At 38.5% G+C, this 16,882-nt stretch overlaps 1 protein-coding gene across 1 annotated transcript in view; it reads right to left on the bottom strand.

Moving 5' to 3' along the window:
* Positions 1–827: 827 nt before the first annotated feature.
* mre11a (MRE11 homolog A, double strand break repair nuclease) overlaps positions 828–16,882 on the bottom strand; it is a 79,114-nt gene continuing 63,059 nt past the window's right edge. Inside the window, exons 18-19 of the mRNA XM_073043319.1 lie at positions 10,307–10,397; positions 828–1,717 (exon numbers count right to left, since the gene is read on the bottom strand). Of these exons, the coding sequence (XP_072899420.1) occupies positions 1,664–1,717; positions 10,307–10,397 (145 nt within the window). The 3' untranslated portion in view covers positions 828–1,663. The remainder of the gene's footprint in view (positions 1,718–10,306; positions 10,398–16,882) is intronic.

Here is a 16,882-nt window from a genome sequence, read left to right as displayed (position 1 = left end):
AAAGTATTGAGTGCAGGAGATGGGATGTTATGTTACAGTTGTATAAGGCACTGGTGAGGCCTCATTTGGAGTACTGTGTGCAGTTTTGGTCACCTACATACAGGAAAAATGCAAATAAGGTTGAAAGAGTTCAGAGAAAATTTACAAGGATGTTGCTAGGACTGGAGGACCTGTCTTATAAGGAAAAACTGAATAGGTTAGGACTTTATTCCTGGAACATAGAGGATCGAGGGAAGATTTGATAGAGGCATTCAAAATTATGAGGTGTGTAGATAGGGTAAATGCAAGCAAGTTTTTTCCACTGAGGCTGGGTGGGACTACAACTAGAGGCCATAGGTTAAAGATGAGAGGTGAAAAATTTAACAGGAACATGTGGGGGCAGGGGGAAATCTTCACTTAGAGGGCTTTGAGAACATAGAATGAGCTCCAAGTGCAAATGGTGCATGCAAGTTTGATTTCAACACTTACGAGAAGTTTGGATAGGTACATAGATGGCAGGGGTATGAAGGGCTAAGGTCCCAGTGCAAGTCAATGGGACTAGGCAGTTTAAATGCTTTTGGCATGGACTAGATGGGCCAAAGGGCCTGTTTCTGTGCTGTGCTTCTTCTACTCTATTTGTGGAGTACAGTTACTTTCAAGTCAGCAGCTAATAGATTTTTCAATTCTGACGGGACAAGGATATCTCAGGATGGTAAAACTGAAGTAAGCCCACCATGAATGGTAGAGAAGGGTCAAAATACGAAACTACTTTTACTTGCTTTGTTACTTCCACCTCCAGAACACTCCGCCAGTCTGGCACTGATGTAGAGAGAGGAATTACAAAAGTCTTTTCAGAAAATATTTATAAAATCTGATTTTTTTATACAATTTTCTTATGCCAATTATTTCTTACCCAAAACTTCGCAGTTAAAACATTTTTACATGAAGTCTTTCATTCGATCAAAAGTACAGTCAGAACATTAACAGCCTTTGACACAACTATTTATAGTGTATTCAACAACTCAAGCCAACTTTCAACAGATTAATTGTTAACACAATTCACATCTTAATAGTGCGTTTTTAAACCAATTACTTTTTACCCGAAAAAAATCAGGTTAAGTAAATAACATTTTGTACTAAATGACGCAAGATGATCAATATTTCTATTTCAAAACAAAAGTAAAGATAATGCATGCATAATTCCAAACAAGGGGCTATTAATATATATGAAAGGTTAAGTAATGAATGGCAGTGAGAAACAGGCCTTTATCACACAAATCTTATTGCAATATTATTTTAATTGCATCAGTAATTTATATTTTATTATTCATTGCAGATCCACTGGACACTGACGAGATATTTTTTAATTGACAGATTATCCAATTAGTATAACAAAATTTCAGGGTAGCTGGAGACTATTTTAGAAGCATCATGATGAAGCTCTCAAATAATAGACTTCTTACGAAGATCGATTCAGAGTGGATCAGATTTCTTAAACAATATACATTCGTATGTAGCTCACAAAAAAGTATTCATATCTAATACTGTGCATCAACATACAAATGATAGGTGTTTTTAAATTTTAAAACTTGTTTAAACATTGTTACAAGAACAATGATACTGAATCAAATTCCTAACAACAATCCAGAATGTAAACGGCAGCACAATCCAGAGGATTGACAAGTTATCTGTTGCCTCTTCTTGAGCTTGTAGAACTTTTAAAGGGATCGTATTCGTCCTGGGTACAAACATAATGCATTGATAAAATTAGTCTCACTTTTTAGAAATCTGTACAATCAGAAATTGTAATCAGTTAATAGCCGTAAGGTTGTGATAGCCAGAGTTTGAAATCAAAATGTATTAAATATCTATATCTTAAAGAGACAATTTAAACACTGTGGTCATGCATGGTGCATGGTCAGTCAAAAGGTAGATAAGCTGTAACATCACTTCATGGAAAAAACTGAATGTGCTCTAAAATAATAAAAACAGGTAGTGAGGAAACAGCAAGGTGCTGAGATAAGACAGTCTCTTTTCATCAACATTGCTGTTTCAGCTAACTCAATTTATTCACAGCAAGTTAACTACAGGCACAAATTTCCCACACACTCAGAAGTTTGATTAAGCCTATTAAAAGAACAAAATTTATAAATCATTGTAGAAATATATTATTTAGTTTCAACAACTTCTAAATTATATAACTTTAAGGGATAGCTTGAAGTTAACAGAATCACCCTATGACTGAAACATTTCTTCATATGGCTTCAAATAACATTTTTTCAATTTTGGTACTATGCCACTACAATTTGCATTTATGTCACGCTTTAATATAGAATATTTAAAAATCTGAGGTTTTCACAGGAGCAAGAAAACCGCAAAGCTGAAGGAGAATAGATTGGAATTAAATGACAAACCTTGATCAAATAGATCGATTCTAAACAGGGCTTAATGCCAGAAATAACATCCATTTATACTATCTGTTGCATTTGTAGATGTCCCAAAGTACACCATGATTGATTAAACATTTTTCAGATGCCGTTGCTTATCCTGCCAAATGTACTAAAGCTCCACAAGGGATGGCAACATCGAACAACCTCGATTTTATAGAAATAGCACAGTGGAAACATTCGGAGGAATGTTATTTAGCATTTCAACTAAAAGAAAGAATCACTTAAAGTAATAATTTTGTTAATCCATGAGTCTGAATTCTACACCTGGGTGTAGGCACAGAAGATAAAGAACAGGAAAATCATTCAGGCTGCAGTAATGGACCAGTGGACAAATAACAACCTCCCCACCTACACTGCAAGTAAAAATTACTTCTGAGGTAATGCTTGGGGGGGGGGGGGGGGAGAGAGAAGAGAATCATTTCCCCTTGTCTGAGAAGGAAAACCTATACCTTTCCTCTCACGCTGTGTCTGAATCAATATTCAGGAAACATATTTGGCCCCCTCTGGATCATTGTTAAAATTCATTCTCTCTGTTCACCAACCCTCATAAGTTAGCTGCATTTAAGTAGTCTAAACAGAGCTCTGTTTCCCTCCCCCATTTGCAGATTTGTAACCAATGCAGAAATACTTGAGGCTCATTGTCCATGAAACCCAGCAGTACTGCGCAGCTCACTCAATCGCAGGTCTCTGCAGAGAGTGGTGTGGACAGCCCAGTACATCTGTAGTTGTCAACTTCCCATGATTCAGGACATTTACAAAGATAGGTGTGAAAAAAGGGCCCGAAGGATCACTGGGGACCCGAGTCACCCCAACCACAAACAGTTCCAGCTGCTACCATCCTGGGAAACGGTACCGCAGCATAAAAGCCAGGACCAACAGGCTCCAGGACAGCTTCTTCCACCAGGCCATCAGACTGATTAACTCATGCTGATTTGAGTGTATTTCTATGCTACACCGACTGTTCTATTTGTTATAAATTACTATGATTGCACATTGCACATTTAGATAGAGGCGTAACATAAAGACTTTTACTCTTCATGTATGTGAAGGATGTAAGAAATAAAGTCAATCCATTTCAATTCAGCCCTTGCTAAACTAGTATTAAATATTTCTAGATTGGAATTGTAAAGTGATCCTGAAACAAACTTAAGAGCCCAAAAGATAATTGGTGACAAATGATGCAAAAATGTCTTCTCGTCCAGGCTAGTTTAAAATTAATGAAAACTACTACATACATTTAATCCATCAAACTCACATACAAAGACTTAATTGATAAAAAGATCCAACCACATTCATGGAGGTTTCTCTCAAGGCACTGCAACAAATTAATCAGTCTAACATTGAGTCTAAATGTTGTGTTAAGTGTAAACACTGGACCCGCCATATAACAAGACTAAATGTGATACTCTTCCAAATCTATTTCAAATATAGTACAGAAATACAAATAGCTATTATAAAAGTGCAGCTGCAAGCAATAGTTTGCACACTCAATTAAAAATGCACTGTAAGTATACAAGTTTATGATATGGTTTATGATATACATTAAATATCAAGATAAAACAGTGGAAGGCACATGCCAAGTATCAAAACAGAATTAGTAGTCTCTATGGTTAAAAAGAAGTTAGTTTTCATTAAATGACACCATGAGTCAGAATCTCACTCCATATTCTTAGGCAAAGGGTAAATTAATGACTGACTGAACTGTTTTCTTATTTTACAATGACATACAGTTAACAATGCTCTTTTATTCAGGAATTGTAATGACACAACAATTTGTTCCAGGCTAACATTCTCAATTCCATAAATTTAATTAAGCCTGGCTTGGTTTGTTGTTAAGTATAATTTACAGTTTATCGAACCTTGAGCCTTGAAATGGAGTTTTCTTTCATATTAAAGTTAAGAAACTGAAGTAAGACTCATTTATAAATTTAATAGGATATAGGTGCGGAAATTTGTGTCACTTATCAAACTGGCATCTTTTATTAATGTAACAACATCAGTTATCTTATTCCTTATTCACATGCTGGAAGAAATCCAGTCACAACTCACTAATTCCCTCGCAGCATAAGATTATTAAAAAGCTGCTCCTGGGGGCAGGGAAACAAAAAAAGAATCAATGTTAAATCTGAAAAAAAAATAGATGTGTCACTCAAAACATCATAGTTGTGACCAGTGACTCAAATCAGAAGGTTGTGAATGGCAAGTCCTGCTCCAGATATTTGAGCACAGATTTGCGCTAACACTGCTGCACTGTTAGAAGTACAACGTTTGAATTGGACTTCAAACCAAGATCCCACATGGCTCAAACTTAAATGTTACAGACACAATGGGACTACGTTAAAGTGGAGCACAGGAGTTTTCCCCAGAGTTGTTGTGATAGGAGATTCTAATTTCCCAAATATTGATTGGCATCTCCCTAGAGCAAGGGTTTAGATGGGGTGGAGTTTGTTAGGTGTGTTCAGGAAGGTTTCTTAACACAATATGTAGATAAGCCTACAAAAGGAGAGACTATACTTGATCTGGTATTGGGAAATGAACCTGGTCAGGTGTCAGATCTCTCAGTGGGAGGGCTTAAATTCAGAACAGATGTTCTCAGGGAAAAGTACTGAAGAAATGTGGCAAATGTTCAGGGGATTTTTGTGTGGAGTTCTGCATAGCTACGTTCTAATGAGACAGGGAAGTTACGGTAGGGTACAGGTACCGTGGTGTACAAAGGCTGTAATAAATCTAGTCAAGAAGAAAAGAAAAGCTTACAAAAGGTTCAGAGAGCTAGGTAATGTTAGAGATCTAGAGGATTATAAGGCTAACAGGAAGGAGCTTAAAAAGGAAGTCATAAGAGCCAGAAGGGGCCATAAGAAGACCTTGGCGGACAGGATTAAGGAAAACCCCAAGGCATTCTACAAGTATGTGAAGAACAAGAGGATAAGATGTGAAAGAATAGGACCTATCAAGTGTGACAGTGGGAAAGTATGTATGGAACTGGAGGAAATAGCAGAGGTATTTAATGAATATTTTAATTCAGTATTCACTGTGGAAAAGGATCTTGGTGATTGTAGTGATGACTTGCAGCAGACTGAAAAGCTTGAGCATGTAGATATTAAGAAAAAGGATGTGCTGGAGCTTTTGGAAAGCATCAAGTTGGTTAAGCCGCTGGGATTGAATGAGATGTAAACCAGGCTACTGTGGGAGGCAAGGGAGGAGATTGCTGAGCCTCTGGCGATGATCTTTGCAACATCAGTGGGGATGGTAGAGGTTCCGGATGATTGGACAGTTGTGGACATTGTTCCCTTATTCAAGAAAGGGAGTAGAGATAGCCCAGGAAATATTAGACCAGTGAGTCTTACTTCAGTGGTTGCTAAGTTGACGGAGAAGATCCTGATAGGCAGGATTTATGAACATTTGGAGAGGAATAATATGATTATGAATAGTCAGCATGGCTTTGTCAAAGGCAGGTCATGCCTTATGAAGTTGATTGAATTTTTTGAGGCTGTGGCTAAACACATTGATGAAGGACGAGCATCAGATGTAGCGAATATGGATTTCAGCATGGCATTTGATAAGGTACCCCATCGAAGGCTTATTGAGAAAGTAAGGAGGCATAGGATCCAAGGGGACATTGCTTTGTGGATCCAGAACTGGCTTGCCCACAGAAGGCAAAGAGTGGTTGTAGACGGGTCATATTCTGCATGGAGGTCGGTAACCAGTGGTGTGCCTCAGGGATCTGTTCTGGGACACTTACTGTTTGTGATTTTTATAAATGACCTGGATGAGGAAGTGGAGGGATGGGTTAGTAAGTTTGCTGATGACAAAAAGGTTGGAGCTGTTGTGGATAGTGTGGAGGGCTGTCAGAGGTTACAGCGAGACATTGATAGGATGCAAATCTGGGCTGAAAAGTGGCAGATGGAGTTTAACTGAGATAAGTGTGAAGTGGTTCATATCGGTAGGTCAAATACGATGGCAGAATATAGTATTAATGGTAAGACTCTTGGCAGTGTGGAGGATCAGATGGATCTTGGGGTCCGAGTCAATAGGACACTCAAAGCAGCTGCGCAGGTTGATTCTGTGGTTAAGAAGGCATATGGTGTATTGGCCTTCATCAATCGTGGAATTGAATTTAGGAGCCGAGAGGTAATGTTGCAGCTGTATAGGACCCTGGTCAGACCCCGCTTGGAGTACTGTGCTCAGTTCTGGTCGCCTCACTACAGGAAGAATGTGGAAGCCATAGAAAGGGTGCAGAGGAGATTTACAAGGATGTTGCCTGGATTGGGGAGCATGCCTTATGAGAATAGGTTGAGTGAACTCGGCCTTTTCTCCTTGGAGTGACGGTGGATGAGAGGTGACCTGATAGAGGTGTATAAGATGATGAGAGGCATTGATCGCGTGGATAGTCAGAGGCTTTTTCCCAGGGTTGAAGTGGCTACCACAAGCGGACACAGGTTTAAGGTGCTTGGGAGGAGGTACAGAAGAGATGTCAGGGTTAAGTTTTTTTATGCAGAGAGTGGTGAGTGCGTGGAATGGGCTGCCGACAATGGTGGTGGAGGCAGATACGATAGGGTCTTTTAAGGGACTTTTGGATAGGTACATGGAGCTTAGAAAAATAGAGGGCTATGGGTAAGCCGAGCAATTTCTAAAGTAGGGACGTGTTCGGCAGGTTTAGTAGGTTTTCTATGTTTCTACAAAAGACTATTCTTCAGGGAATGGTGCAGGGGAAAAGAAAAAGGGGCAGACAGAGGGGAAAATGGGCAGACAACATTGCAGAGTGGACTGGAGAGAGCTCTGCTGCAACCCAGGCACTTGCCCACTATCGTGAGAGATGGAGGCAACTGGTTCAGCCCTCATCTCTACAGTGCCCCCATGGCCCAGGCCGGTTAAGGGATTCAAAACTGTAACGTGATGCAACCATAAAATTATTTCAATTGACTGCAGCCAAGGATCCTTTTAAATGGCACAGAAGCCACCTCATGTTTGTGATACAATTAAAAACTAGTAACAGATCCTTCCCAGATTAAGCCAGGGTTCTGTTCCTGATACATGCTTGTACCTCAGTTTGTAGAAATGAAAGGAACAGAAGTATAATGTGGAAGAGGGTCAAATAAAATTTGTGGCAGAAGTACGAGCCGGCATAGGAAGAGCTGGTGCCAGCCAGCTTCAGTGGCTGACTCGAGTGGGTGAGTGAGTCTTCTCGGTGCTCTCAACTCTATTTGGATCAGTCGTCGCAGCTCAGGGGTTGGGTGAGTGAGCAAAGAAGACATGCAGAAATGTCTACTTCCACCCAACAGAAGACACCTGCAGCCATGCAAATCCACGCCTATCCATCCTGCTAGTTTCCCAAACAGTTGCTCATATGGATGGACTGTCTAAAAATCAGGCATTCATAAATTACAAAGCAGGCAGAAGAAAAACGGTGCACCCACGTACAGAGGGCTCCCCGAGAGATCGCAACTTCCAGATGGTCAAAGGCCAATTGGATTTGTCACCCAGAAAAATATCTATCAAAATGACCACCCAGCCTAAATTCCAAATGCCTACGTATCCAGGGTAAATGAAAGCTTCCGTTTTCCATGTCATTACTTCTTTCTTATTTTTGAATTGAATGGGACACCAGCACAGTGACGGGGTGGACATACGTCCCTATCGAAGGAGGTGTAAGGCACTCCTTCCCTCCACTAGCCAGCAGGTCACCCTTGGGCAAGCTGCTCAGCCCCTCCGAACGGGGTCAGGTGAAACCATGGGAGCAGGTGGTGCATATCACAAGTCCCGGTTATGCGACCACTGACTCCAGGCAGACAACCTCTGAAGAGTATTAATAATGGCTGGAGTCATCCTTCTTGTAAAGACACTGTCCAGAAGCCGGTAATGGCAAACCATTTCTGTAGAAAAATTTGCCAACAATCATAGTCATGGATAGATCATGATTGCCTGTGTCATCTGGCACAGCACATAATGATATATAACCATAATTCTGTGCTGAATTTGGCTGAGAAAAGCTACTTCTGTTACCCTAATGCACTGGTTCAACCCTTCAGGATATCCCAAAATATTTCACAGACGATGAATTACATAATTAATATCTGTCTTTCAGATGGGAAAAGAAAGTCAGCTTTCATACAGGAAAAATCTAAAGTAGCAAAGGAGATGAATTTGCCAATTAATCTGGTGTAGGACTGGATAAGGAGCAAAAACTGTCCAGAATAAAAGGGAACCTGCAGAAATCTGACCTAGAATACTTCATATCCACCCAGTTAGGCAACCAAAACCTCAAATTAAGGCCTCATTTAAAAGTTAAATATTGTAACAATGCAACCATGAGTATACTTTCCAATTAAACAACCAACCTGTGTGACAACTTGAGATAAAATGTACTGTTACATTTTAAAGTTAAGTGATTCTTCAGCGACTTGCAAAGTTACTTATACTTAGCAGTAACTCAAATTATGGGTGAAGGAATCCTTGATCAACAACTTGCCTCTGTATGTCAATTTATATTAACCCACCCCCACCACCACCACATTTCACCAACTTCTGCAGATTCGACTTCACAATCATGTGCCAGTTCCAATTGACCTTCAAAACTAGTTTGTGGGATATGGGAGGAAAATTAGACCAGAGGGAACTCACACTGTCACAGAACGTGCCACCTTCACACTAAGGTCAACACTGAGCCTAGGCCACTGGAGCTGAAGGAAAGCAGCAAAACCAACTGAGCCACACTGCCATCCCATCAGAACTGGGAGAGTGAAAACAAAAGCAAGCTAGTTTTACGTTGCTGTGGGTGGAGGGTAGAACAGGATAAAGGGAATATTTCTGACAGGACGGTTGTTATGATTAGGTGCCGCATACAAGGCCACCTGGCTGCTAAGATCAATGAGAGCAGTTGGAGAGAGAGAAATCAAATAAAGCCAGATATAAAAGCAGTGAATTGCTCATCTGTTGCAGAGAGTTAAAACACAAAAGGAAAATGCTGAATATGCCACTTGCTATCTCACCTCTTGGCTTAATGTTTATAAATTTGCTTTTAAGAATGTTTTTTTTAATTATCTGGATTCCTTTCCATTGCTTTAAATGCCCTGATCATCTGAAACATTTAAACGTTGTAAAGATATTTATACAGCAATAAATTGCCAAAGAGGTATCAGGACAGTTCAGGAACAGGGTATCATGACTGCTTACCTGAGATCTAACTGCTTCTGTGGAACAACTTCTTTGTTAAGCTTCAGGGATGAATGGTCCCACAGAACCAGAAAAACAAATCAAGCATGAACCAATCCCATGGCTTCAGTCTTCCCAATAGTTAGATAGGGGAGAATTCTATTCATGCAGGGCTGCCATACGCAATGTAACAATCAGAGATTGTGGCCGGATTGAGAGTGACATTGGTTAGTTAAGAGTTTTTTTTTATTGGCTAGTGTCATCAACAGCCAGGATGTGAAGTTGAAATAGGAGAGCGCCAAGGCCAGAGACAGACACTGCTGACTATCAAACGGATGGAACCAGGCAAAACAGAACTAGCCAGCTGAGTGACAGGCTTCGGACCACAATGACATCATATGTATCAAAGCCAGCACACAAACTGAAAACAAAGCTTTACCACAATCACACCAAATGACTTCTGCAGCTTTGATAACAAACAGGAACCTGCTTGGAAATATTCAAATATAAAAGTTGAAGGAAATATGGATTTGAGGATGGATTTAGGGGATTGAAAGAGAGGCTGGAGACAGGTCAGTAGTTTAGAAGCTAAAGGAAACAGCAGTATATTTGAGGTTTTGAAAATGGAAAGCAATTACTGCAAAATGGATGAGGAAGGTTTAAAACAAAAAAGGCACAAAAGGAAACCATTACCTTGGTTAGTTTACAAAGAAGAAAGATAAATTTACCTCATCATCGTCTTCATCATCACAAAAATTTACTCCTTTAGAAAAGCTTTGTAGGCCTCTCTTACTGAAAGATTCTGACGTACTTGAAGTCCTTTACAAATGAAATAAGAACACTAATCAGCAACTGCATTTAGTTTCCGTACCATTTAACATTCAAAGGAGACTATGTTGAAACCCAAATAAGACCAGGGTTTGAATGTTTTTGTTTTAATGCATAAACCTAACAGTTAATACTGTATACTGGCAATAAATGTACATCATGCAGACTTTACATTCAAAAGATTACTGCTTATGGCTATCAGAACATGAAGCTAATTGCTCAGTAGTCTGCATCTATCTGTAGGATACACTGATCATAACTTGATTTTTGAAAGAAAGCTGCAGGAGTAACAGCATGGGCAGAACTGCAATAAGAAACAAGTTATGTGCATTTACGTCAAACTGAACAAAATGTAAAAATAGAAATTCCCAGCTACCTTTTCCTCTTAAGTCAGAGGTTCTGACAAAATAGTCCGTGTGCCATTCTCTCATTTTATTTTCATTAGCTAGCCCAGTTCCCGTGAATGAAATACAAGGGCTGTTTTTTTAATTAATTTTTTTTAATGAGTTTTTACAATGTGACAAAACAAAATAATATAAAAGAGGTTTATACAGTGCAAAACATATCAGAAGTACAGTTCATAACAAGAAAAACACCCATAGAAGAATCGTATAAAGTCAGTTACCACCCCACCCTCCCACTACCCAACTCCAAGCCAACCTTATGAAATATGAAAAAGTTAATCAGAACTATATCACCACAGAGCTGTATTTATAAAAAGAAGGTATATTGCCTACTACCTAATCTATAGTATGTTTACACATTTAAAAAAAATTTAACCGTAAGAAGCTGGTAGTAAGGGACTTAAATGCAAATGGCAAAAAGGGAGGGGATGCACCTTTAATCTGAACGGGAATTATGAAAATATTCAAGAAAAGGTCCCCACACCTTTTGGAACTTTATGTCCGAAATAAGAAGTGAATAATGAATCTTTTCAAGGTCTAAGCAGGACGTAATATTTCTAAGCCATTGAGCATGAGTGGGTGGGGCAGCATCTCTCTACCTAAGAAGGACTGCACCTCTGGCCAAAAGAGAGGCAAAAGACAATGTACGACGCTTAGTTGGAGTCAGATGCATGTCAACTTCTCCCGAAGTACCGAAAAGAGCAATCAGAGGGTTACCGTAGGTTCCAAATGGCAAGTATATAAGATAAAGTTAAAAAAAAATCTATCCAGAATTTCTCCAAGGTAGGAAAAGCCCAATACATATGAATAAGAGAGGCCTCGCCCCCTTTACATTTATCACAACAGGGACTAATATCAGGATAGAACCGTGACAATTTAGTTTTAGACATATGAGCCCTGTGTATCACCTTGAACTGTAAAAGGTAGTGGTGAGTACATACAGAAGTTGGATTGACTGACTTGAGAAATGAATCCCAAACCTCGTCGGACAAAGAAAAATTTAAATCATGCTCCCAGGCAGTTTTAATTTTGTCATTAACATATCTCAGATAGTAGAAATTAAACCTTTACTCAATGGATTCATACGAAGAAACAAATCCACAACATGTTTTAACGGATACCTCAGGAAAGTTTGATATTAAACGGTTGATAAAATGTCTAATTTGGAGCTATCTAAAGAAATAAATGTTAGGTAGGTCACATTTTACAGACAATTGTTCAAAAGTTGTAAAGCGCTTATCTATGGAAAGATCTTCAAAGCACCTAATGCCCTTTCTGTGCCAGTCTAGAAATGTTAAATCCTGCATAAAAGGCTGAAAAAGATGATTATGTAGAATAGGAGTAGAGAGAGAAACCGTGAAGCCCATTATGTTTTCTGAACTGAGCCCATATTCTCAGAGTTAACAATTGATTTAGGCAGATGGCAAGGAACTGCAGATCCCAGAAATGGAGATGGAGAGATTCGTATTAGAGTTCAGATCCATTGCCACCCATATTGGGCAGTCAGACTGATTATAAAAGTAAGACCAAAGGATACGACAACGTATGTTGGCTGCCCAGTAATATAAACAAAAATTGGGCAAGGCCATACCACCTACCCTTTTAGGTTTTTGAAGATCAGCTTCACTTAGTCTGGGAAGTTTGCCCTTCCATAGATAGGCCAAAATAATAGAATCTAACAAATCATAAAATGCTTTAGAAATAAAAATTGGTAAAGATTGAAAAAAGTATAACAATTTAGGAAGGATATACATTTTAACAACATTAATTCGACCTATCAAAGACATGGACAAGGATGACCACTGTGCTAAACTCTGTTTTGTATGATTTAAAAGATTAGTGAAGCTTTCTCCAAAAAGACACTTATAATTTCTTGCTACTGTAATGCCAAGGTAAGTAAGTTGATTATTTACTACTTTAAAAGGGAGGTTATAAAATTCTAGTAATTATGCTTCTCTATTTATTGAAAAAAGTTCAGTCTTATGTAAATTAAGTTTGTATCTAGAAAGTTGGCTAAATTTGTTAAGGTGTGAAAACACTGGGGATTAGGAGGTAGTTGGGTTTGATAGTAAAAGATCATCAGCATACAGAGAGACTTTGCGCTCAAAACCCCCCCCCTCCAAATACCCGTCAATTCAGCACAACTTTGAAATGCAATTAGCAATGGCCCTGTAACCAAATCGGAAAGTAAGGGACTTAAAGGACACTCTTGCCGGGTGCCACGTTTAAGAATAAAAGGTTGGAATTGCTGAGAATTAGTCAAGACAGAAACAGTGAGGTGCGACTATAACAACTTAATCCACGTAATAAAACTTTGTCCAAAATCAAACTTTTCTAAAACCGCAAAAAGATAATTCCACTTCATACGATCAAACTCTTTCTCTGCATCTAGAGAAATGACACATTCAGGAATCCCACCTGAAGGTGAGTATAAAATATTAAATAGACGTCGTATATTAAAAAAGGGAGACGATTTTTAATAAAACCAGTTTGGTCTTCAGAAATAATTAAAGGTAGAATGTTCTCCAATCTATCGGCCAAAACTTCAGCCAAAATTTTAACATCAACATTTAGAAAAGAAATCAGCCTACACAAGGAACACTCTATTGAATCTTTACCTTTTTTCGCTAGAAGAATGATACATGCCTCATTAAATGATGCTGGTAATTTACCATGTTTAAACGAGTCAGCTAAAACTAACATTAGTTGAGGCAAAAGCAGTGAGGGAAATGATTTATAGAATTCTGCAGAGAACCCATCAGGTCCAGGAGATTTACCAGACTACAGTTCAGAAATAGCTGATGATATTTCCTCTAGTGATAATGGTTCATTCAATTTTGCTTTAAGATCAGGAGAAAGCGTAGGAATGTTTAAACTATTTAAAAAATGGTCAACAGAAATATTATCATTTAGGGATTCAGAAGTATAGAGTTGAGAATAGTAATTCTGGAAGGTATCATTAATTTCAGAGTGATTCAAGGTAATGTTCCCAATTTCCATTTGAATTTTTGTAATATGTTGTTTAACTTTAGAGCGCCTTAGTTGGTTGACTAAAAATTTACCGGATTTATCACCATGGATATAAAACTGGCTCTTACTTTCCAAAAGTTGGCGTTCAATTGGGTGAATGGAAATACGGTCAAACTTAGTTTGAAGTTCCACTCATTTCTTATACAGCTCCGGATTTTTAGTCTGGGCATACAGATGGTCTATTGCTTTAATTTGATTAACCAGATCTAATCACTTTTTATGGGTCTTCCTATTCAAATTCACAGTATATGAAATTATTTAACTCCTTAGGTATACTTTCATAGCGTCCCAAGCAACCTGACTTGAGGTTTCAGATGATGTGTTAGTATTTTTTAAAAAGTTATCTGGTCCTCCATTAATTTTACAAAATCATTATCCAACAACAATCTCAGATTAAAACGCCAATGCTTATTCATTTGGGGGAAACCAGGAAGAATTATAGACAGGGTGACTGGGGCATTATCTTAAAACAATATACTCCGATAGTCACAAGAGCGAACAGATGGAATCAACTGATTATCAATTAAAAAGTAATCAATTCTAGTGAAAGTATGATAGATATGTGAAAAAAAAATCTCTCACATTTGGATGAAGAAAACGCCATACATCAAAGATACCATAATTAGAAAGGAAAGACTGAATTGGTAGAGCAGATTTATTTGGTAATCTAGGAATAGAGGACCATCGATCCAAAACTGGATCTAACCAACAATTAAAGTCACCACCCAATATGAGAGAATATGAACTCAACAAAGGCAATAAAAAGAAGAAACGATCAAAAAAACTCCACACCATCTGAATTAGGGGCATATAAATTAGCCAAGACTACCAGTGTGTTGTAAAAATTTCCCCGAAACAATAATAAAACAACCATTTGTATCAGATACTTTATTATGAAGCTCAAAGGGAACATTTTGATTTATGAGAATTGAAACCTCCCCTGGCTTTAGCTTGAAAAGTTGAATGGAAGTGCTGCCCCACCTATCTTGACAAAAGACGAGAGTTATCAGAACTATGAATGTGTGTTTCTCGCAAAAAGAACAATTGCAGCGTTAAGCTGTTTAAGATGTGAAAACACCTTCCTTCTTAACCCACCTTAACAGGATGGTTCAATCTCTTAACATTCCAGCTTACAAAATTCAACGGACTAACCATTGTACTTTAAAAATAGAGGATAGTAGGCATAAGCATTGTCTGAAATTCAAGTAACAGCTCTGGAGCAAAATCATAAAACAAGAAAAACAGGACAAAAAAACGTCCTGAATAATACAAATGTCTAAAGGTTCTATGAATAATATTGGCGTTAGAGTTCCTTCTCCCCCTCAAACCCCAGAACAAGAAAGCCACCGAAAAGCAGCATCAAGCTTTTCATAAAAAAAAATCACCCCATAATCCCACTTCCTGTTTCTTAACATGATCATCAGCTCCATTTTGCATCAATTACAAAAAAGAAAACTTTTAGCATTAAAGTTATACATAGTGAAAAGAAAAACCATTCCACCAAAATTTGATAAGTTTAACTCAAGGTAATAATCCAAAAAAAAAGATATGAACTAGTGTTTAAGAAAAAATATAAAAACTAAACAGATTTTACCCAATAACCTACCCATGAAAAACTATGAAAAAAAATTACTGACTTAAGAAAGAAACGTCAGAAAAAGAGAGGAAAAAAAAGTACTTCACCAATGTAAGTAATCAGACCGAACCAGAGGGAGTCGAAGCCTCAGGGAGGTCATCAATAAATTTCTGAGCTTCTGAAGCCTAGTTAAACCACTTTTTGTCTCCACTATTAAGAATTATTCGGAGGCGAGCTGGAAATTGAAGGGAAAGCCTGAATCCGCGATTATATAATTCTTTCATAACTCTTTTAAACTCGGCTCGCAGACCACTGTGGACGTAATATGATCCAATTTCAAATTCACCGAACTAATAGAAGACTTAAATTCGGCTATTATCTCCTGTCTGTGCTACTCCAAAAGCAAGATAATATTCTCGCCCAAGGGGCCAGCGGCTGGAACTTCTTTCTTCCCCGGTTTGGTGGTCTTTGAAGCTGTCGTAAAACAAGCTTATTCGCAGGCAGATGTGAGAATAAAAAGTTTAACAGTTTGGAGTGAAAAAAGGGAGAAAAGGAGTGCGGAGGTAAGAAATAAAATGGAGCGATAGCTTTTAGCGACTAAACCATCACCATCTTAACCGGAAATCACAAGGGCTGTTTTAAAATGGAACTGTTTAACAAAACAACTAGTTCTATCATTTATTGCTAAGTTCGTGTCTCTGGGAAAGATCCTCATTTTCTCCAAAAGATATGAAACTTGGAGCAGGTTCATAACCCATCAACCATAGCATCCATTTCAAACAACACCAGGTTTGCAATTGTACTTGTAAAGAAAAATCTACTCTAAGATGCATGTCAAAGGACAGATGAAGGAACTCAGCTTAATAAAAACACAGACATATTATGGAAGCAGAATCAGGTGTAATATCTGGCATACTATGTTGTAAGATGTGTCATTCTGCGACAGCAGCACATTGCAATGCATAATGATGAAGACTATAAATTACAGTAAATATTATTGTGGAAATAAAACTGTAAATAACACACACCCAATGGTGTGTCTTCAGGATCCTGTACCCCCTCCTTGATGGTAGCAATGAGAAGAGGGCATGTCCTGGGTGATAGCAGTCGTTAATGATGGATGCCACCTTTCTGAACCATCACTCCTTGAAGACGTCCTGGATGCCGGAGAAGCAGGTGCCCATGATCAAGCTGGATGAGTTTACAGCTTTCTGATCCTGTGCAGTGGCCCCTCCATATCAGACAGTGATGCAACCAGTTAGAATGCTCTCCACGGTACACCTGGAGAAATTTGCGAGCATCTCTGGGGACATACTAATTCTCCTCAAATTCCTAATGAAATATAGCTGCTTTGCTTCTTTGTAATTGCATCAATTGTTGGGTCCAGGACAAATTTTCAGAGATGTTGACACCCAGGAAGTTGACACTGCTCACCCGTTCCACTGCTGATCCCCTGATGAGGATCG

This window comes from Hemitrygon akajei, chromosome 4 (assembly GCF_048418815.1).
Source record: "Hemitrygon akajei chromosome 4, sHemAka1.3, whole genome shotgun sequence".
NCBI classification, from domain to species: Eukaryota; Metazoa; Chordata; class Chondrichthyes; order Myliobatiformes; family Dasyatidae; genus Hemitrygon; species Hemitrygon akajei.
This window is presented reverse-complemented; position numbering and strand designations above follow the sequence as displayed.